Source organism: Tenrec ecaudatus, chromosome 2 (genome assembly GCF_050624435.1).
Source record: "Tenrec ecaudatus isolate mTenEca1 chromosome 2, mTenEca1.hap1, whole genome shotgun sequence".
In the NCBI taxonomy this organism is placed as follows: Eukaryota; Metazoa; Chordata; class Mammalia; order Afrosoricida; family Tenrecidae; genus Tenrec; species Tenrec ecaudatus.
In genome coordinates, this window is record NC_134531.1 from 78,230,322 (window position 1) to 78,252,940 (window position 22,619).

General features: G+C 46.9%; 1 protein-coding gene across 3 annotated transcripts in view; it reads left to right on the plus strand.

Annotated features, from left to right (window-relative positions):
* The window catches only part of RASGRF2 (Ras protein specific guanine nucleotide releasing factor 2), a 279,623-nt gene that overhangs the window by 217,888 nt on the left and 39,116 nt on the right, over positions 1–22,619 (plus strand). For all 3 annotated transcript variants that reach the window (XM_075541229.1, XM_075541230.1, XM_075541231.1), the window contains exon 18: positions 438–544. In XM_075541229.1, coding sequence (XP_075397344.1) covers positions 438–544 — 107 coding nt within the window. The remainder of the gene's footprint in view (positions 1–437; positions 545–22,619) is intronic.

Sequence of the window (22,619 nt, forward strand, 5' to 3'; positions counted from 1 at the left end):
TATAATTTCATGTTGGTGTCATCTTTGGGCCAAGGTAGAGAATCGTTATGCATCCACACATATTGAAAATGCTCTTGGTTCTATCTTTACTTCGGGGCGAAAGTGCAAACTGATGCTTTTTCCAGTATTTCGTTAAAACTCCTTCTTGACTTGAAAGCAAGACAGCCATAAATGGAAGTCTCGTTAGAACAGCTTTAGCTTTCGTCAGTGGCCTTTAATAAATATATGGCTTTATTCATTTAATTGCTCCTGTCACGTGCCACTGAGACTATAACAGGTAAGCTGAATTCACAACAGTCTGAACCCCCTTGCACCTCCGTGCCAAGATGTGTCATCTGTGTCTCATGAACCAGTGCCCTAAAATAAGTGCCCATTTCTCCCCGGTCCCTAAGGGTTGGCTTTAACTACGCGGTGGGTCTGCTTCTTTGCCTCCTCAGGTTTCAACAACACCGAGAGAACATGCGACAAAGAGTTCATCATACGGCGCACAGCCACCAACCGAGTGCTCAATGTTCTTCGTCACTGGGTCTCCAAGCACGCGCAGGTGAGTCCGTGTTCTCGTTAATTACTGTGGAGATTTTTTTAAACTGAGGTTTTAGGAATAATGTTGGTACACATGTAAAACATCACAAGATTCGCTGGAATTCGAGTTTGAAATCCTGAAATGGAAACTGTCCTTCGTTGTCTGCTCTTAGTCTGGAGGTTCTGCTGAAACCCGTGCACTGTGGGTTCTCTGCAGATGTTGGCGATATCAGGGACATACGTTCCGGCATCACAGCAACACAGAAGCCCCCATAGGACAACCAGCTTGCACACAAGTGATGAAATAGATCTTCCTTTATCTTTCATCCACCTCTGCCAATTTACAATGTGGTAGTTTGCATGTTGGTGTGATGCTGGAAGTTATGCCAAGGGTCTGAGTAACAACAGGTCTGCCCATGGTAGATTGGTCTCAGGGGAGCTTCCAGACAGAGTGGGGAGAAGGTCTAGTGATCTACTTCCAAAAATTCCCAACAGGAGATTGTATAATATTGTACTAGGAGGTGAGTGTCCGAGGTATAAGACACTCAAAATATGCAATGGCTACAAGGATGGACTCGGTCAGTTATCAGGAAGGTGGCACAGAACCAGGCAACTGCACAAAGGGCCCCTTTCCATGTGATCATCATGAAACAGCAACATTTCCCAAGGCCCACTGTGATGACAGCACCCATGTGTAGGTCCTAGCCACCCCTGCTTCCTGTCCTGGGGTTATCCACACGCTCTTCTCTGTGAGTGGAGCTGTGCTCCAGGGACCAGCGGAGCAGTGCGCATGGCAGTAAGCCGCATGGGACTAGACACCGGCATCCGGACAGACAGTGTTTTCTCGGCCTGAGACAGGAGGACTTTTGCCTCGTGCTCTTTGCGGTTTGGGTCCACGCTAAACTTAATTCCGATGCAAATTCAGTGAAAGTTTGTTGAACCTTTATTTGTAAAATAAAGCAAGACTTTTTTTTAATCTACTGCCTTTTTTAATCTACTGCCAAACAATAGACTGGTTAGCATCTCTCTATGGAGAGATTTGGGGAGTGGGAAAGGAGGCCCCCATGGGTCCGATCAGAGCATATGAAATGCCGACGATGTGAGTGAGTTCGTGAATATTGTGCATTAGAAAAGAAGATGGCAAAGGGCTCTCAGGACTCATTCAGGCTTTATTATATTTTAAAATACAATCAGGGACCTGATTCCTTGTCCTTCGGTCTCAACAGTCCATCAAAAGTCACCATTAGGACCAAGCTCCAATATCTCTGGGATTAGGATGATTTACTAATTAGGAAAAGTATGTTTAGAGCATCACCACAAATGACTCCAAAATTTTAAAAATATTTACTCAATAAAGTGCACACTAAATGCAAGACATAAAAGCTCTAGCTTGCACGTCTTGAGTCAATGGGAATGGAACCTATAGGATTCAGTAATCTGAGAACGATCCTGATCTCACTGGCAATGCTCTCATTTTCGTAATCGCAGTGAGATATTTTTAAATTCATTTTGACTCATTGCAGAGACCCAATGATATTGAGCTCTTCTGTCAGCTCATCGATCACATTCTTTTCGGGCTTTGTGATTCAGGGTCTTGACTCTCAAGTCCCAGGGCCCACAGGGCCTGCAGGGATGGAAGGTTGCTCCGCCCGCTGGACGGGCGCAAATGCAGCGCAGTTCCTGCTCTCAGTTTGGCCCATGAGAAGATCGTGCCAAGACTCATCTAGTGACCAGTTCAGAGTCAAGGTTGACTTGATCTCAGCGGTCCTCCTTTCTGCCACATCTTCTCTCAGAAAACCTTCTAGCCTTCTGTATCTTCAAGCCTTATTCGTGGGTTCTCAATCCCCAGCACCAGCCTTGTCTAATTATCACAAGCAGGAGTCCCTCACAGTTCACATTTCACGTCCCCCTCCTTTTTATTCACGTTCACATTTTATTTCCATTCAACAATTATACCCCGTTGGTTTCATAACACTGGTTTCTATCTCGATGTAACAACAGTCCTCCCAGTTTCTCCCTGGCTTCCCCAGTGGCTCTGCACCGCTACCTCTTCTTACCTTCCAAGCTTTGTGTTTGGCGAGATGCTGTCCATTTGACCTCATATAGTTGATGGTACCGAGTAGCACCTTTCTGTCTGTCTCTTATTTGGCTGGGAGCGCTGGTGACATAATTAAGTTTCATATTCATCTGGTAACCATTTGGTCAGTAATTCAAAACCACCAGCTGCTGCTCAGGAGAAAAACAAATGAGGCTTTCTACTCCCGTAAAAAGTTACAGTCTTAGAAACCCACAGGGGCCGTTCTACCCGGTCCTAGAGGGCCGCTATGCAATGGAATCCACTCGGTTGAGACTGTTTGGCTGAAAGTTGATCCAGCAGTGGGTTCAGTTCCAGGTTTGACGGGGATCTGCAGGCCAGAGTCTCAGGGGTTCCACCGGTCTTGGTCTCTGTCTCTTTTATGATTCCTGCCCCCCGCCCCGCCCATGTGTCTCTCTCTGTCCAGGACCTTCTATTATAATCTGGATCAGAATGGTCAGTTGCAGTGAAAGGGCACCATCTAGTTCTGGTCTCAGGGTGATGAAGGTTGTGGTTCATGAGGTCCATTAAGCCTTGGACTAATTTTTCCTTTAGGCTTTGATTTTCTTTACTATTCTTTGCTCTGGACAGGAGAGATCAAAAACTACATCTAAGATGGATGCTGAGAAGTTTTCAGACCCCAGTTGCTGCTTACCAAGGTCCAGTATAGAACGTTGACTTTGTGGACTATGCTGTTGCCATGATTACATGCAGTTCTTGTAGCAGCAGGAAAGTGCCACAAGGCAAGTTGTGACCTGCTTGGGTGATTTAACTTGGCTAATACACCTCTTGTGAAACAAGATCTCCAATCGGTTTTCTCATTTGATTTTGTAGTTGAGCTCCATGATGCATATGGTAGGTGGGAGAGCCAATGTTAAGTTGATAGCAATAAGTCATTGGAACGGAAATTGGTTACGTGCAAAACCAAAGATCTCTTTAGTCAGATTGTGTCCTGGGGATGGTTAATTCTCATCTGAAAAGCAGGGAACTGGCTTTTGTGTGACCAGTTCAGATCCTTCGCCACCTAAATTGCTTCAGAGGGCATTTTGGCTTCAGTTCCAGTGAGAGGCCATGTGAGACAGCCCAGCGTCTCTCTGGGTTAGGGTCATGTGTGAGTGATACACATTACCTAGCTACTCCATCTTTCCTTCTGACAAGATTATTGTGTAAAATAGAGATCCTGGTTATTTAGTTCACCGGTGCACCAAAGAAAGTTTCTTATCATGAATCTGCCTTTCTTACCTCCCCAGCATGCGTGTGGAGATTTGGTCGTGGTGGGGGTTGTCTATCCTTGGCTTCCATTTTGCCTGATGCAACCCCATCTTGTGCACTTTCTCTCACCTTTACAATGATCACCGGCGAGTTCTCAGCCATCCTTTCTGTACAAGTACAGGGTGTGCAGGACAGTCCTGATTCATTGCTGCCTCTTGGTAACTGTTTGAGGCCATGATCTGCTGGTTTGAGTCTTCGAGTCTCCTTTTTTCCCCTTTGCTATCTTGCTCCTGGTACTCATTTGCCTCCACAGTGGGCAGGTTGAGCAGGTCCTGGCAATGGGTTGGAAAACTGTTGAACTAGACATAGCTGCTTTGGGCTCATGGTCCTGGAAGTGATCATGAACAAGGCACAGAGACCTAGGAGGCCAACCACACCATGTGCCCACAGTCTGACGTGAGTATATGTCAATGCAGGTGAGATGTGAGTGTGGTCCGTGACTTGATGAACTCGAAGCAAGATGAGCACGATGAATCTTAAAGAAAGAACAACAGCCCCTTTTGTTGCCTTTATCCAAATTTAGCCAAAGGTCTGTGTCTCCTACAGACACATTCTAATTACCAGCTAGGACTACACTACAGTCCAAAGGCTTGGACTATAATCAGACCTTCTCAACCAGCTGCCACCCATTCGTTCCTTTAGCTTTCACATCATAAAACAAGGGACTTAGACAAGATGGATTGGGGTGATCTGACTGGCTCGGCGCCAGCTGAGTGCATTTAAAGGAAACTGTAGTGTTATTGTGGCCACCTAATGATTTGAAAGCACTAGCTTTTAAAAAAGGAGGAGGAAATTGTATTCATTTCAGAAATAGAGTCAATCGTGGTAACGATTGCATTTTGCTTCAAATGGTAGACTCCCCAGGGACACTACTTCAATTTGTTAAAAAAAAAAACACGTTACACTCAAGTACTAAGAGATGAGTTTATTCCCAGACAATCTAGGGAACGAGTTTACCGCAAGGCCTTAGCTTTGTATTTATTTCTCATTCATTACCTTTATTAAAGCTACCTAATATGGGTAGAGCTTGCCTTGAATTTTTTTTTCAGTAAGAACTATTACACAAGTTTCTCCAGAAAAATAAAACTTCCCTGGGACAGCCCCCTCTCTGCCAATGTGGTACTAGCATGTTATTTATTCTCCTAGAACTTTCCAGTCTTTTCTTCAGTAAGTATTTGGTAAAGCTATGTTTTGGTGGCTTTCTTTCAATTACTCTGAAAGTTTGTAGGCATAATACATTTGAGTCTAATTTCTCATCGTTTGCTAAGCCTGCTCACTTACCTGTTGCCCTTTTGTTGAAAGTCAAGTCACAGGGCAAGCATGTTTCTCCCATGTGGGGGGCAAGCATGTTTAGTGGGGGGCAAGCATGTTTCTCCCATGTGCCTTAGTGGGGGGCAAGCATGTTTAGTGGGGGGCAAGCATGTTTAGTGGGGGCAAGCATGTTTCTCGCATGTGCCTTAGTTGGGGGCAAACATGTTTCTCCCGTGTGCCTTAGAGGGGGGCAAGCCTGTTTCTCCCGTGTGCCTTAGAGGGGGGCAAGCATGTTTCTCCCATGTGCCTCAGTGGGAGGCAAGCATGTTTCTCCCATGTGCCTTAGTGGGGGGCAAGCATGTTTCTCCCATGTGCCTCAGTGGGGGGCAAGCATGTTTCTCCCGTGTGCCTTAGTGGGGGGCAAGCATGTTTCTCCCATGTGCCTTAGTGGGGGGCAACAGAAGGAGCAGCAACTCAGAGCCGAGGGGCCTGTGCTGCTATTCAGCTCTGCCACCACCATCTCCTGTGGAGCCCTGAGCCGGTCACTTGGCCTCTCGGGTGTTAGTTTTCTCATCTGAAAATTAGAAGAACCATCTTCGCTTTTACTTCCCTCTGGGTGTGGTGAACGTGAGAGGGGATGTTGCGAGTCAGAAGCCATGAAAGGCAGAGCTTACGACAGAGACTTCGGTGGTTACATCAGTTCCCACTACAATACGACGTCTAGCCTGTAAGCTCCCTGCAGGCAGAGCGTGGCTCCTTCCTTCCTCTTTCTTTCCTTTCACGTGGTTTTACAAGGCTTGTCCCGTGGTAGACGCCTGGTAAGTAGTGATAAATTAGTTTGCATGTTCATGCTACTGCTACTGGTGGCCTAAAAAGTCTCAGCGGGACAGGGGGTTAAGCATTTGGACTGCTGACGAGCTGGCTGGTGGTTCAAATCCGAAGGGGTAGATGGGGTCATCTGCTTCCATAAAGATTTACAGTCTCGGACGTCCTGGGGATCAGGGCTCCTGATGAGTGAGATAGACTCAAAGGCGTTGGGGCTTGTTGTTGTTGTTGTTGTGTGTAAAGTTTCCAAAGTCAGCCGTGACAGACACGAATCACAGGGCTGTGTCTGTACAGAGTCAAAGATGGGACGTGTTTTCATTAGCGGTCCGCACACTTCTCCAGCGCTTTCTGCTGTGAGTTGTTCTGACTGCTTGCACAATTCCAGTGCTCGCTTCGGGGGCCGGGGCTGCAGGGTTTTCAACCAGGTGCTTCTGTGACTACATTTATCTTCTCTGGGCAGAAAAGTGGAGAGGGCACGTTGGACAGTACAGATCTGTGCTTGAGGCTTTATTATATAGGACCTATATCAATTTTGGTTTTCTTTCATTGCCTTTCCCCCCAACCAATTCTGAACACGTTCTCTGAGGAGTGTTGTAGACCGTACCGCCACAGGGGTGCCAGAGCCTGGAGCTGACTGGCTCCACAGGTCACCAGTGGGCTTCTTCAGACTCTGGGCATTGTGCTTAATTGTAGGCGTAGGTACAGAAGAAGACTGTCAGAGATAGCTACATAAGTCCCTCAGATGGGAAAGCACTCAGGAGAGCACTGAGGAAGAGCTGTCGTGACCCTGAAGGAGGAAGGCCTGCAGGAGCAAAGCCTTCTATGCCTTCATTTGCTGATGGGGCTTAACTCAGATTGAGAAGAAAACACTGCAAACATCAGTCCGTCGCTGGAACTTGAAATGTGTGACGTGTGAATCTAGGAGAGTCGGAAGTTGTAAAAACTGAAATGGGATGCATGATGATGGACATGTTAGGCTCCAGTGAGCTGAGATGGCCTGGTAGTGGCCATTTAAAATTGGATAATTGTAAGAACAAAATAAAGTTTAAAATAATAATTAAAAAGAAAATTGTATGGTTTACTGTGCTGAGAATGACACAGTCAAGAGGCGTGATGTCAAATTCATTATCAAAAAGGTCATTTCAGGCACTATCTTGAAGTATCCATCTCTAATAGGATAATCTGTCCACATACAAGGGAATCTAACCAATACAATTAATGTTCAAATAGATGGATCAACCACTAAAGTTAGGGTTGCAGAAATTGCAGAATTCTACCAACATCTTCAATATAAAATTGCTAACACCTGCAATCAATTTGCATTGACATTTATTGGCAATTGGAATACAAAAGTTAGAAACAAAGAAGAAGAAACCGCAGTTGGAAAATATGGTCTTGGTGATGGAAGAAAAGGTGGAGATAGCATGATCGAATTTTGCAAGACTAATGATGTTTTCATTGCAAACAGCTACACAAAGGCCACTATACACTTGGGCTTCTCCGGATGGAATACACAGAGATAAAATTGACTATCTCTGTGGGAGGAGACAGTGCAGAAGCTCAATATCAGCAGCTAAAACCAGGCCAAGGGCTTAGTGTGAAACAGACCATCAGTTGCTCAGGTGGAAGTTCAGGTTGAAGCTGAAGAAAATTAAAAGAAATATACAAGATTCAAAATATGGACTTAAGAATATCCTACCCGACTTTCACAAACAGATTTGATGCATAAAGGACTGATGACAGAAGCCCCAATGAGCTGTGGGGTGACATTAACAGCATCATCCATGAAGAAAGCAAAAGGGCATTAAAAAGAGAGGAACGTTCCTCTACTTCTTGAATGCTTCCTCTCCCCGCCTCACTATCGTGACCCCAATTCTACCTTACAAATCTGGCTGGAACAGAGCATGTACACGTGCACAGATAAGATCTGGAAACACAAAGAATGCAGGACAGATAAACCCCTCAGGACCCATATTCAGAGTAGCCATACCAGGAGGGGAAGGGCAAGATGAGGGGAGATAGGGGTAACCAAACACAATGATCTACCTTTAACCACCTCCCAGGTGGGTGGACAACAGAAAAACAGGTGAAGGGAGACATCAGTCAGTGTCAAACATGAAAAAATAATAATAATTTATAAATTATCAAGGGTTCATGAGGGAGGAAGGGTAAGAGAGGGAGGGAAAAAAACAAGAAGCTGAAGCCAAGGGCTCAAGTGGAAAGAAAATATTTTGAAAATGATGATGGCAACAAATGTACAAATGTGCTTGACACAATGGATGGATGGGTGGATGGCTTGTGATAAGAGTTTTATGAGCCCCCAATAAAATGATTTTTTTAAGAGAGAGAGGAAATAAAGGAAAGCTCAAAATGGATGTCAGAAGAGACTCGGAAACTTGGTCTTAATGGTAGAGTACCTAAGGCAGATGGAAGCAAAAAAAGCTGGATTGAAAATTTCAAAGGGCAGCCCAAGAACACAAAGTAACATAATACAATTAGATGCACAAAGACCTAGAGTTAGAAAACCAAAAAAGAAGGACATGCTCAGTATATCTTAAGCGGAAAGACTTAAAGAAAAAAAAATCCAAACTTCCAGTTGCAATATTGAAAGATTCCAGAATATTGAACGATGCAGGAAACATCAAAGGAAGGTGGAAAGCGTACACACAGTCTCTGTACCAAAAAGAGCTAGTTAGGATCCTCGCATCGCTGGGAGTAGATTGTGAGCAGAACCAAGGGAGCTGAAGGAAGAGGTTCAAGTTGCCCTGAAAGCACTAGTCAAAAGCAAGGGTTCTAGGAATTGGTGAAATGCCAATTAAAACATTTCAACAAGCCGATGAAGCACTGGAAGCACTGACTCATTTGTACCCATTCCAAAGAAAGGTGGCCCAACATAATGCTCAATTATAGAGCAATATTGTTAATATCAATATCTTCAGCAAGTAAATTTTGCTGAAGATCATCTGACGATGGTTGCAGCAGCACATTAACAGGGAGCTAGGAGAGAGAGGTGCAGGCTGGACTCTGGAGAGGATATGGAACAAGGGATATCATTGCTGATGTCTTATGGATTGGGGCAGAAATCAGAATGGTGCTTACTTGTGTTTTTCTGACTATGCCAAGGCATCTGACTGTGTGGATCATAACAAAATATAGATAGCCTTGAGAAAAATGGGAATGTTCCAGAACATTTCACTATGCTCATATGGAACCTGTACATGGATGAAGAGGCATTTGTGGGAACAGAACAAGGGAATAGTTCAAGGTTTAAAATCAGGAAAGAGGTGCACCATGTTGTGTCCTCTCACTATATTATTGAATTGAACCTCTATACAGATCAAATATTCTGAGACTCTTGATTATATGAAGAATGTGGCATCAGGGTGGGAGGAAGGTGGATTAGCAACCTGTGATACACAGATGACACAAGGAGGATTGAAGCACCTGTCAATGGAGATTAAGGATGGCAGCCTTCAGTATGGATCACAACTCAATGTAAAGAAGACCCAAATCCTCACAACTAGATCAGTAGGTAACATCATAATAAACAGAAAAGATTGAAGTTGTCAAGGATTTCATCTTGCTTGGATCCACAATCCGTGCTCATGGAAGCAGCAGTAAAGAGAAGAAATATCTAGGCATTTGAACCATAGTGTTGCGAAAGAATGTTGAAAGTACCATGGACTGCCACAAGAACGAATACCTCTCTTAGAAGAAATACAGGCAGAAGTACAGTTTTCATTCATTCACTACAAACACTGAACAAGGGAGTACACCAGCCCTGTTTGTGAGCAAGCAGTTATAAGTAACATCTGACTCAGCAGAGTGCGCAGTCATTGGGAAGAGATACCCACTCACAGTCATAAGCAGAAAATCGCTACAAAATCAAAACAAACAAAACACAAAACTTCTTTAACCTTTTGGTGATCTGTGGGATGTACACTTTCTAAACAACAACACACCACTGTCATCGAGTCAATTCTGACTCATAATGACCCTAGATCGAGTTTCTAAGGCCGTGTAGATCTTCACTCAGAGAGCCTCAACTTTCTCCCATGGGCAGGCTGGCAGTTTTCAACCTCTGATCATGTGGTTTGCAACTCAGTGCTTACCCAATAGCATCACCAGGGTTGTGGGATATACAGGGGTGGAGGTTGGGGGGCTTCAAACAGTTGTTGGAAGAAAATTAAGTGAAATTTTCCCCCAAACTTAAAAAATATCCTTGTGTATCACCCATCAGCATTTCCAGCCCAGTTGTAGTATGCACTACCCCTAGTGGGGACCTCTGTAACTGCAGGACTCTTATGGACCAGGTTGCTTCTCCTCAATCTTACCACCCAGAGTCCTCTTGGGATAGATCTGTACCACACGATTGTGGTCAAAACCCGTATCATCTCAAAAAAATTCTTTTGGTTTTAGCATACCTTCCATTACTGAAAACACATGCTAACACCAACAACAAAAATTCAAAGCGGAAAGCAGTTTTGTCATGGGAAGGTTCAAGTTTTAGAGGGCAATCCGATGTCGCATTGATGAGTAAGGTGCAGAAGAACCAAGCCTGTGTTTTCATTTGCCTCATTCACGTGTAGAAGTTGGATCATGAAAATGGAGGACAGGAGAAGAATCGATGTTTTCAAACCGTAGTATGGGCAGAGAATATTGAACACACTGTGGACTGCCAAAAGGACTAACAATCGGTCTTAAAAGAAATATAATCTCATTCGCATAAGGGTGGCAAGACTGTGACTCACGTATTTTGGACACAGAATCAAGAAAGCTCGGACCTTAGAAAAGGACATCATGGTGGGTAAGGTAGGGGTCAATGGAAGCAAAGGACACCCTCCATGAGATGGATCGACACACTGGCCACAGCGATGGGTGCAAGCAGGCAGAGGACCCTGAAGATGGCTCGAGATCGGGCGATGGTTCTCTTATAAATGCACAGTGGAGTTGGAGGCAACCAGGGGCAACAAGCAACGGTCATTGTACTTCAGTGAAACTACTGTGTGACAGACTGTTACATTCGATTATTCTGATCTCCTCAAACCTCCAAGCAAAGGACAGGAGGGTGGGGCGTAAGCCTTAGGGAATTGCTAGACCACCTAAGTCAGGAGCTAAGAGCTTGTGAAATCAGCCGTGTTAGTCCAGGTTGACTAGCGAAACAAATCCAGGGAGAACCATATGTGTATAAGAAAGAGCTTTAGATACAAGAGCAGTTGAATATTGAGAAAGCATCCCAGCCCCGCCCAGATCAAGTCCGTAAGTCTGATATTAGCCCCTATGTCCGATACCAATCTATAAAGTCCTCTTCACACTCAGGACACATGCAATGACGCCGAATGCAGGAAGATCACAGGCCATCGGGTGGAAAGTCTTGTGGATGCAGTGGTGGCAGAAGCATCTCAGTGCTAGTAGGGGTCTCCATGTGGCTCCTCTCGCTCCCAGAGCTCTAGGCTAGCTGCCTGTGTCTTGTCAGAAAGAATGTCTTACAGGTTGTGAGCTGTGTCTCGCCTCCAGTGAGCTATTTATCTCCTTAGCGCCTCCAGATGAGGTCATCAAGCTGTGACCTGATTGACAGGCTAGACCCCGGCCCTCGACTCTTAGTTCTCAAATTGAAAACAGATTATGTAACTACCACGCCAGTCCTGCCAGCAGTCACCACCCACCTATGAGAGACTGGGGCAGGAGAACTCAATAAAGGGGTGGTTTCTGGGAGGTGTTGTCAGTGTACATTCCTCATTGCCATTGAAGAGGGAGGAGATGCTTCCCTCTTACCCCAGCAGATGAGAGTATTTTCAACGAAACCATCAATTACCTTGCCCCGAGTAAAGGAGAAAAGTGATTTGGGTTGTCTGGAGCCAACTGAAGAGAGGTGGATGCTGGGAATTAGCTGCATGTGTAAATGTTTCTCAGAAGCACTACACCCAGATAGAGCCAGCCTGCTTGCCTTGGCTCCTGCATCGGAGAATGGCCGGGGACCATGGGATCCAGAGAGAGAGTAGGGGTGAAGGGGGCCGAGAGCGAGTGGTGGCGTGAGAGGAAAGACATTGTCTGCTTCAAGGAGCTGGCCTATGTTTCTAGCAAAGCCATCTCCAAAAAATCTCCCAACATGTACTACAATATAATGAACTAGCTCCTGTCCACCTGCCACTGCCAGAGGGGACCCAAGACAGGCTACGCCTGCACCATCCTGCCAGACAGCGCTCTTTCACTGGATCTGGCCCTGGAGATTCAGAAGTAGGGTGAGAGAAGGAGCGTCCTTCATTGCATTCTGGTCTTGAAGCAGGCTGAGCTAGGTCAAGAGTGAGACCTGGGTTTGGGGGCAGGTTTATTTTTCTGATTAGTATAGTGGACCAGCAATGTCATCAATGAAATGAGACTGTAATTCAAAAGATCCTGGAGGAATTGACCAGTCAGACCCATCAGCTGCTCCTTGGGAGAAAGATGGGGCTGTCTGCTCCCATCAAGATTTACAGTCTCCCTCCACAGGGGTGCTGCCAGTCAGAATCAATTTGATGCTACGGGCCTTTATGTTCCGTTGTTATTTTTAGACGGATCTTCTGAACAACACTCTTGATCTGATAAATTAGTTCATTTCCCTCAGCCTCTTCTTCGACTTGTAATGTTTATGATGTTTTCACACATTTCTGCTGTTGTTGTTATTGTTGTCGTCTTGTGCCATCCAGACAGTTCTAGCTCACAGAGATGCTAAGTGCAACCGAACGAAACACTGCCTGGGCCTGCACCAGCCTCACACTGTTGGTCCATGAACTCTCATCAAAGGTCTTTCTCTCGTTCCCTGCCCTTCGACTTGACCAAAGGAGCCCTGGTGGCAAAGCGCTTACACATCCCCTTGCCATCCCAAGGTCAGCAGTTCAATGCCACCAGCCACTCTGCAGGAGAAAGACAAGGCTTTCTATCATCTTGGAAATTCAAAGGGAAGCACTACCCTGCCCTACAGGGTCACTATGAGTCCGCATTAACTCTATGGCAGTGAGTTTGGTTTTTTTATTTTGTTCTGCTTTACCAAGCATGCTGTCCTTTTCCAGGGACTGATCTCTCTTGATAGCATGTCCGAAGCATGGCAAAAGTCTTGCCATCCTTACCTTTAAGGAACATTCTGGCTGTACTTCTTCCAAGACAGACCTGTTTGTTCCTCTGGCAGTCAGACATTCTTTGCAGCACTGAGTCAGATACATAGATTCTTCTTTTCACACAATCCTTGCCCCTATTATAAGAGTGTTAGATGTATCCTTTGCCCTATAAACACACGTGTATGTGCACATACAGAGTCCCTTTCAGTCTTCTTGTGTGTGTGTATATATATATGCCATGATCTTCATGAACATAAAGGACTGTCTTTTAGGTGTAAGAGAAAAACCAATAGCTCTTACATAACCACATAGCCCTGTTGTAACTTACAGCAAATGAAGGCAGGAGTCTTGCAAAGACTAGCCCCAAGAATTACTGCAGGAGCTGAGTTCAAGCCCCAGTGTCTCAGAGCTGGGGATTGTCAGACCTCTGTTGGAAAAACAATGGGGCAACTGTACCGGTGTCAGAGTCAGGGGGATAGGGCTGGAAGCTCCGCACTGCCATTTTTCCACTCAGTGATTGAGCAAGCTATTTACCTCCTCCAACCTCTTTTTTTTTTTTCATCTGGAAAAATCAGGGCTTTGAGTGAGGAAAAAGTACAAGTCAAATCCCTGCTAGAAATTTAGTCTTTTTCTTAGGGAAAAGGGTAGTGTGCAAATTTCATAGCAACCATCTCTCTTACCCTGCAGGGTGGAAAGTGGCGGGGCTGGGCCCAAAGGTGTTGTCTGAGTGGCAGCCTTGACGGGGCATTGTGCTCAACAATGATCCACTGTCACACCCGCTGGCAGTCCTTCCTTGCCACACATCTGCCTCCCAACGGGTCCACCATGCCTGCGCTGAGTCTCATTCCAGGACCTTCCATCTGCAGCTTTCTCTGTCCCAGCTAGTATTTCCACGTTAGCCAAAGCTTTAAAATTCAGGTCTGCTCCTGTTTTGCTTCGTGGACCCGGACTGAACTGGCTCAAATCAGTTCATAACCGTGATAAAAATGGGGGTGATACCTCAGTGCCATCTAGGGGATTGTGACAATGACGTGGGAAAATAGGTGCCGAAGAACCATCATGACTGGGTGCTCAAAGCGTCGTAGATGGTTGCTCTCATTCAGCCGCCTCGGGCAGGTGGTGTCTGATCCTTTGGGCAGGCAAGAGATTGTTCCCGTGTAAGGCTAGTGAGACAGGGAAGCCCCGTGAGGTTCGCTCTGCACAGCGCTCTGGGGATGGTGGAACCGTCCTGTATCTGTAGTGACCAATGCCTAGCAGCCTGTAGTCACATGTGGCGAAGTAAGCAGTTGAGATGTGGCTGGGAAATATTCTCAGAGTTCCTGATGTTTAATCAAATCTAAACATCCACATGGAACGCATGGCCACGGTGTTGAGCAGCACAGTTTTAGGTAACCCCAGCATGAGCACGTGGAGAACCCGAGCCACAGGGCCATCGTCCAGCTCAGCGTTCCTTCCCCGCTGCCACCGCTGCTGCGGCGCCTCTTTCCCCAGGAGCAGGACCCCGGTGGGGACAGCCCTACCTCCAGCGCCAGCACCAGCAACCAGCCTGATGGAGAGGGCCTCACTTCTCATGGATGGATGTCCAGAAACGTCCTGCCTTTATGCACTGTGGTCCCGGAGTCATCGATCTCGAAGAGAAGACAGTGTGCGTCCCAGCCACTGCGTATCCTTTGGGCCTGCGGTCCTAGATCAGAAGTGCCCAGGGGCTCAGGGATCTCACTGACCTCAATTAGACTTTGTGAAATTCATGTATTTAACGTTTGGACAAAAGACACCAGGCGCTGTGTGTTGTTATGTGTTGGTTTGAGTTGTTTGTTTGTTTGTTTGTTTGTTTGTTTGTTTGGAGGGGCATTGTTTAGTAGAATACAGAAGTCACCATTGAATTCGAGCACCGGGTTCAGATTTATTCTTTGTTTCAAATCCGAAACGGAGCACAGCACAGACTTTGGCTGTGGGCGGGAGCGTGACATGTTTAAGGAACAACCAGCTACTGAACTAGCACCCCTCCTGCCACCCCTCCTGTCAGCTCTGGAACTGCTTCCCAGCTGCCTCCGTGCTGGGCCTCAGCCCTCTCCGCATCGAGGCCAGCGCCGACTCATGGGCACAAGGCCCTGTACCGTCCGCATACCCCCCCAGACACGGCTGTGTTCGCTTCAGAATTGTTTGTTGTGGTTTGGGGTGAAAGTTTGCCCCGACGTTGGCTTTACATTCACCAATTCATACCCACGTTGATTTGACATCGGTGATGCCAGGGTGGACTGGCACCTCACTCTTCCGACTTTCTCTCTGTGCATACCATGTGCACGTGTCCTTCCTTCTTCCTGCCTGCCTTCTGAGGGTTGTCCTTGGACAAAGGCTGCCCTTCTCATCTGCTAAGACTGGCTGTTCTAGGAGTGCAGATCTCCCGGGTGCTGGTATTCACCTGGTAGGCCTGGCTATTATGTGACTATAAGCTGAGCCATAGAAGTGAGTTCATTTCCAAGTTTGAAAGGTCTAAAGACTTTAGTCTTGGGGGGCGGGGGGGTTTCCACCAATCTCTAGCTGCCCAATAAACCGGGCCTTTTAAAAATCATTAAGCCCTCACAGGGGCTTAATTGTCTCACTGGCCATACTGGGTGACCGTCTTTTCCCTGCCCGAAGGCCAGCGAATGGACCAGACGCCGCCTGCCCCCGGACTTCTAATGTGACCCCTGTCAGAGTGGTGGGCAGCAGTCTGGGGCACCATCTACTGCTCTGGCTTCATGGTCATGGAGGCTGGGGTTGAGTGTTCTAGCCGCTCTCTGGAGGGGTTGCTTGCATGCATCTTTAATGTTTTCCCTTTTCTTCGCTTTGCTTTGGGTGGAGTTGCTCTTTTTAAGACCCCAGTTGATACTCACCAAAGTTGGATGTAGAAAACTGTCTTAGCAGATACTGTTCTGCCAATTACCCTGAATGCTGCACACACCCCTTCAGCCCTAGACTATGGTTCCAAGCCCCTAGCCCCTTATCCCACAGTTTTGGCCCCTGCTCTGCAAATCTTCCTTTCAACTTGGTAGGCAGCTTCTAGGTTCTGAGCATTTGATCTCTGAGTTCTTTCCAGGGCAAGAATGACCTGGGGCCACAGCACACTCAGTTGGGCGAGTGTTTCCTGCCCCCACTTTTCTGAAGATGCCAGGATTTTACAAGTATCCCGCCCCAAGTCGTCCCTGTAGCTGCAGGAGGGAATTCCAGATGTCCGGGGTCAGGGTACATGTGTCAATAGTACCTGGGGCTGAGAGGAAGAACCACCTTACTTGATGGAAATCATCCATCATCCAGTCTCCTGTTAGTCATGATAGGGGCCACAGATTTTCCAGGCTACTTGGGAACCTAACCCCACTTAGAAGCTGGTTTCCGCATCCTAAATAACTTATTTCTAAATTTTTTAAAAAGGATTTTAAACATGTTCACCACCAGTCTAAGCAGTTTGCAAATATCAGTTTACTCAACCCTCACCCCAATCTTTTCCAAGAGAGATGGTAAATACTGTTGTGTCTCTGTTTTATGCTGGGGAAACCGAAGCCCAGAGAGAGTAAACAGTTGGTCCAAGGCGGCACAGAGAGCAGGCGGCAGAACTCAGAGTCTCATCTAAAAGTATGGTCAGAGCACTCCTTCGAGGCGAGGATGGGGAGCCTTTGTCTCACACACCTGTGTGTGTTGTCAGAAGAGACCAGTCCCTGGAGAAGGACATCATGCTTGGTCAAGAAGAGGGGAAGTGGAGTGGAAAAGAGGCAGGCCGTCAAGGAGATGGACTGACACGGTGGCTGCAGCAATGGGCTCAAGCAAGAGGAACGATTGTGAGGATGGAGCAGGACCGGCACTGTTTCATTCTGTTGTGCATAAGGTCGCTATGGATCACAACCAACTCAACACCTAAGGACAACAACAGGGAGATTACAACATCTAGTTTCCTTAAGATTCCAGCCTCCTGATTTCCCTGCAATTTTTCTCACTGTCTTACGAGCTACTCTGAGTCCATTAACCACTGGTACAGAAGCCAGTGGCACACAGCCACTGGGAAACGAGCTGTCTTTTCTGATGACTTGTTTTTTTTACCGTTTGGTTTATTTCAGCGGCTTGAAGATGTACACAAGAGCCATTTGATTTCAGGGTCACAGGGCAGTAGTCCAGTCTCCCGACCAGTGCAGCTGCATAGGACAAGGGGCTGGCGCTTGGCAAGTCATTCCGATGTAGCATCCTTTGTCAGGAGTACCAAATACACCGCTTTTTGCATTTTCCCCCGCACTGAGCTGGTGTCACTCATTGCCATTTGCTCTTCCCGGTTATTTTCGTTCTAACTTGTCTTCCACACTTTGCACTGCGCTTCTCCTAGTAGCCTCCCACTTCGCATCTGCTAAGCTAATTCCCTAACCCACCCAGTGGAAAGATAATTGGGAAGTTTATTACCACTTGCCTCAGAGTTAAGTAATCTCCCCACGGTCTTTTATCCATTCATTCAACAAATATTTGAGGGCCCCAGGAATAAGATACTGTGCTTCCCCAATTTGGGGTTTATATTATCTGAGTTTTTACAGATTTTCCTGAGACATAAGGTCCTAGATTATATCAGATGCACATTTCCTATAAATTCTGTTCCTCTTGGAGGATAATAAACATTTCTGCACGATTAATAACTATTAAGTCCTTGGGGATAAGCAGCTCTGGGACACAGGAATTTAGTGCACGCTTGGCTATTAACTGAACGATCAGCAGTTTGAACTCACTAGATCTGGTGACCTGTTTCCACCCATAAAAATTATAATTTAGGAAAACCTATGGGGCACAAGACCTCTTCAGAGTATTGAAAAGTAAGGGTGTTACTTTGAGGACTAAGGTGCACCTGATGCAAGCTATGGTTTGTTCGTCTACCTCATTTCTTGTGAAAGTTGGATATTGATAAGGAAAACAGAAGAAGAAGCAATGCATTTGCACTGTGGTGCTGGAGGGGAATATTGAAAGGACCATGGACTGCTAAAAGGACAAACCAATCTGTGTTGGAAGAAGTTTGGCCAGAGTGCTCCTTAAAAGCAAGGATGGAGAGACTTCATCTCACATACTTTGGACATGTTGTCAGGAGAGCCCAGCCCCTGGAGAAGGACATCGTGCTCGGTAAAGTAGCGGGGCGGTGAAAGAGAGGAAGGCCCTCGACAAGATGGACTGACCCAGGGCTGCATCCAGGGGCTCCGACATAGGAACAATGGTAAGGGTGGCACAGGGCCGTGCAGTGATCCCTTCTGTTATGCACAGGGTGGCGGTGGGTGAGAACAGACTTGAGACCCAACAAAAACAAAACAGCAGCAACAACAGCAACATGCAGCCTTTCAGGACTCTGCCCTGCCCTGTAGCTTCGCTAGGAGCTGGACTTGACTGGCACAAAACAACCAATTCCTAGGTGTGAACAACCAAGTACGCCACTGCTGCCCTAAGGATTGGCAATCCCACTCTACCCAAGATGCCTCAGAAGAAAGGCCTGGTGATGTGCTCCCCAGAGGTCACAGCCTCCAGAACTCCACGCCGTGACGTTCTGCTGTGCACACTTGGGGGTTGTCGTCCATCAGAACTCATTCAACAGCAACGGGGTTTTGTTGGTTTGTTTTAATGTTGAATGGTGTTCCTGGGTGGTACAAATGCTTAATTTGCTTGGCTGCTAACCAAGAGGTTAGAGCTTCAAGTCCATCTAAAGGTGACTCTGAAATAAGGCTGAATCGTCTACTTCCCCAAATTCAGCCACTGAAATCCTACGGAGTGCAGTTCTACTCTGATTCTCTTGGGGTTGCCGTGAGTCAGTTACGGTTGTTGTGCGGGTTGCTGACAGTCAAGTCAGTTCTGACCCTGTGCGCAACAGTGGGAAATACTGCCCGGTCCTACGCCGTCCCCCAATCGTTCGTATGTTTAAGATCATTGTGGCAGCCGCTGGGTCAGTCTGTCTTGCCGAGGGTCTTCCCCTTTCCCATTGCCCCTCTGCATATGTCCTAGAATGCCCTTCTCAAGGGCCTGATCTCTCTGGATCACATGTTCCAAATATGCGAGTCGAGCTCCCCCCATCCTTGCCTTTAAGGGCCTCTCTGGCCAGACTTCTTCCAAGACAGATTAGTTTGTCCTTTTGGCAGTCCCCGGGACCCTCGATATTCTCCGCCAACACCATGCTTCAAATACATCAGTGCTTCTTCTGTGTTCCTTGTTCGGTATCCAACTTTCACATGCATACGAGGTGATTGAAAAGACCATGGCTTGGGTCAGGTGCACCTTAGTCACATCCTTGCTTGTTAAGACCTCAAGGAGGTCTTGTGCAGCAGATTTACCCAAGACAATGTGTCATTTGATTTCATAACTGCTGCTTCCATGAGCACTGATTGTGGACCCAAGCAAGATCCTTAACTTCATTGTTTTCTCCACTTATCGTAATTGTACCTATTGGTCCAGTTGTGAGGATCTGGGTCTCTTTCTCACGGAGTTGTAATCCCCGCTGAAGGTTGCAGCCCTTGATCTTCGTCAGCAAGCTCTTTAAGACCTCCTACTTTCAGCAAGCAAGCTTGTGTCAACTGCATATCACAGGCTATGAATGAGCCTTTCCCCAATCCCAGTACCGCATATTTCTTTGTGTCACCCAATTTCTCTGATTATTTGCTCAGGATACAGATTAAATAAGTATGGTAAGAGGATACCAGCTTTCCTGATTTAAAATCGTGCACTATTCCCGTATTCGGTTCCCATAACCGCATCTTGATCCATTTACAGGTCCTGCATGAGCACAATGAAGTGTCCTGGAAATCTCATTCATCTCAAGGTTATGCATAGTTTGTTACGATTCCCCCAGTCGAATGCCTCAGCATAGTCAATTAACACAAGTAAACATCTTTCTGGTGTTCTCTGATTTCAGCCAACATCATAACATGACAACATAACATCAGCAATGATATCCCTTGTTCCACGTGCTCTTTCGAATCCAGCCTGAACCTCTGGCAGCTCCTTGTCAACGTGCTGCTCCCGGGTAGCTGGGGGTGATGTTGTGTGCACAAGCCCAAAGTCAAGTCCTGGCCAGCGGCCTCTGAAGGACAGCATCTCTGGAGGACGTGTTGGCTTCCTGCTCCTACAGAATCCCCTTTTAGAGCACTTCTTACTTTCTTCCCCGGGGAGGATAACCACGTGGTATAGTGGAAGTTGTTTTTGAGCTAATTTACATGTGCAGATGCATCTCCACATAAACAAGGGAAATTTTCATTTCCAACTTACTGTCTGTAAGCCGTCTCAATAAGCAGCTTATCTGTGCAAACGGGCTTCTTACTGAGCAAGAGAGCTTTTGGTCCCCCACTTACTCACTGTCCCTCACCTGTCTCACTTTTGCTTCAGTTCCCCCATATTCACAGAATGGCCTAGATCAAACCTAAACCTACACCACAATTGCAGTTACATTTCTTACCTTTTACAGTCAGGGAGACAGAGAAGACACGAGACAGAGAAAGCCACGAAGCTGAACCCTGGTCTCTCGTCTTAGAGTGGAAACCATCTGACGCCCCTTCCGTACGAACCCTTTGTTCCAAGTTTCAGAGCTGTTCGGGTGGTGTGGTATTGTGCCGCAGCCCTGGCCACCGTCGGGAATACGCGCCGCCGATTACAGTGAGAAAATCACGCTCACTATGCTTTCACCCTCAAACTGTGCTCATTGGATCAGGTTTCCCCAGTGTCCTGGAGTCCCTTGGCTGGCCGTGCTAGATTGCTAATATCACCTGCACTCCTGAAAGGATGAATGCAATTTCCAAAATGCCTAAGCGATCAACAGGGATTAGTTTTACACTGGTGGGGAGTCTGATTTATTGATTTCCAGATAATTCCTCTCCCTCATGATCCGGTCTTATTAGTACAGATCGCCTAATTTTCCACGCAGAACATGCCTATGGACATGACACCCACATGCCTGGAGCATGCAGAGCACACCTAGAGAGCTAGCGTGCAAACGGATTGCGTGGTTTGCAAGAAAGTTTAACACGTGTGTTGTTTGCTTGCACTGGAGCCTCAAGCCCCTGCATCCTTGCCTTCGCTGCTTGTTTGTCTAGGTGGTGATGTGCCGTGGTCAGTGCCGTGGCCTCCGTTCCAGCCCGGAGCCACCGTGAAGACAACAGGACAAGCCACTGCCTGGTCCTGCACCATCCTCACAATGATTCCTATGCTTGGGGCCGTTCTTGCAGCCACTGGGTCAATCCATCTCATCGGGGATCTTCTTTTGTACTGTCCCTCGACTTGCCCTGGCAGGGTGTCCTTCTCCAGAGCCTGGGGTGCCCTCATAACATGTCCAAAGTGGGGACAGGCAGGAAAGAATGTCAGACTCAGCAAGGTAACCAGCTACTATTTGAAGTGATTTCAGGCCCACCGCTCCCAAGCCAGCTGGCATGAATTCACTAATACCTTCTTTCTTCTGAGAAGTTAAGAGCTGTCGCAGTTAAAACCTCCAGCTTTAGCCAAGACTGTCTAGGTTCAAATCCCAGGCCCGCTCCTTTCTAGCCGTGTGAGGTAAATCAGCTGTGTCTGGATTCCCTCATATGTTGAAAGGGAATAGCTATGGAGAACTGGAAATAATTGTGCTGGTAAAGACACTGCAGGACTCTTGTGGAGGTCCAGGACGTGGTTATGCTATGCTCTCCCTGTTAGTTTAGTTAGGGTCTACTTACCTCGGGTTGTCCACCGGCAGGACACCTTGGCTTTCCTGGTCATTTATGAACGTGACTGAGCAAAACGTGCTAGTGAAATGGTGATGGAAGCATTCGCCTCTCATGGTCGTTTATGTAAGAGAAGTCAAAGGACGGGTCCTCTCTTAAACCTTTCATAAAGCATGGCCCCGCTGACACTTTCATGCAGACTCCCGGCCTCCCATCTGGGACCCAATCTAGTCCTGTCCCATCAAGGCACCCACTTTGTGGTGTTTTGTTATAGACGCGTAGGAAACGTATGCAATAACTGTGAGTACCGAGAAAATGCTTAAGCAAAGCAAAACAATAAACCGGCACAAAAGAGCCCCGGTACCCACGGCCATATCTTCCTCCCTCGGAGTGAATGATGGCTTTAACCACCTGCCTTTGCGTTGACGGCCAACTGATGTAACCACTGTGTCACCAGGCTCGGTTTGTCCGTCTGATTGTGGTTTATGGATTTTGAAGGATCCTAATTCCTCCCTTGACAGGTTCGTCCCAGCTCTCTGTTGGAGCTGGCGCCTCTGTACCAGGGGTTCCCAGCTTCTGCCAGGTCCAGCCCCGTCCCAGATTCCCGTAAGGCCTGTCCAAGCTCTGACTGCATTTGGTGAATGTTTGCTTCCCTGCCCAGACTTCTGTGACTCACCTGCCTCTTCCCAGAGCCATCTTTCCTGCAAGTGCTCAGGGGTTGTGATCGGATGAGAGATAGGGTCTCATTTCCTAGAGACCAAACTGTGAACATTTCACATTTGTAGGTTCTCTCCGCTTTGAAAAGTAGCTGGCTGATTTCTCCCAGTCTTCTCCCTCCTTGTCCTTGCTTCAGCAATAGGAACGCAAAAACTAAAGAAGTTGCAAGGAATGCCGCCTTGGGGCACAGGG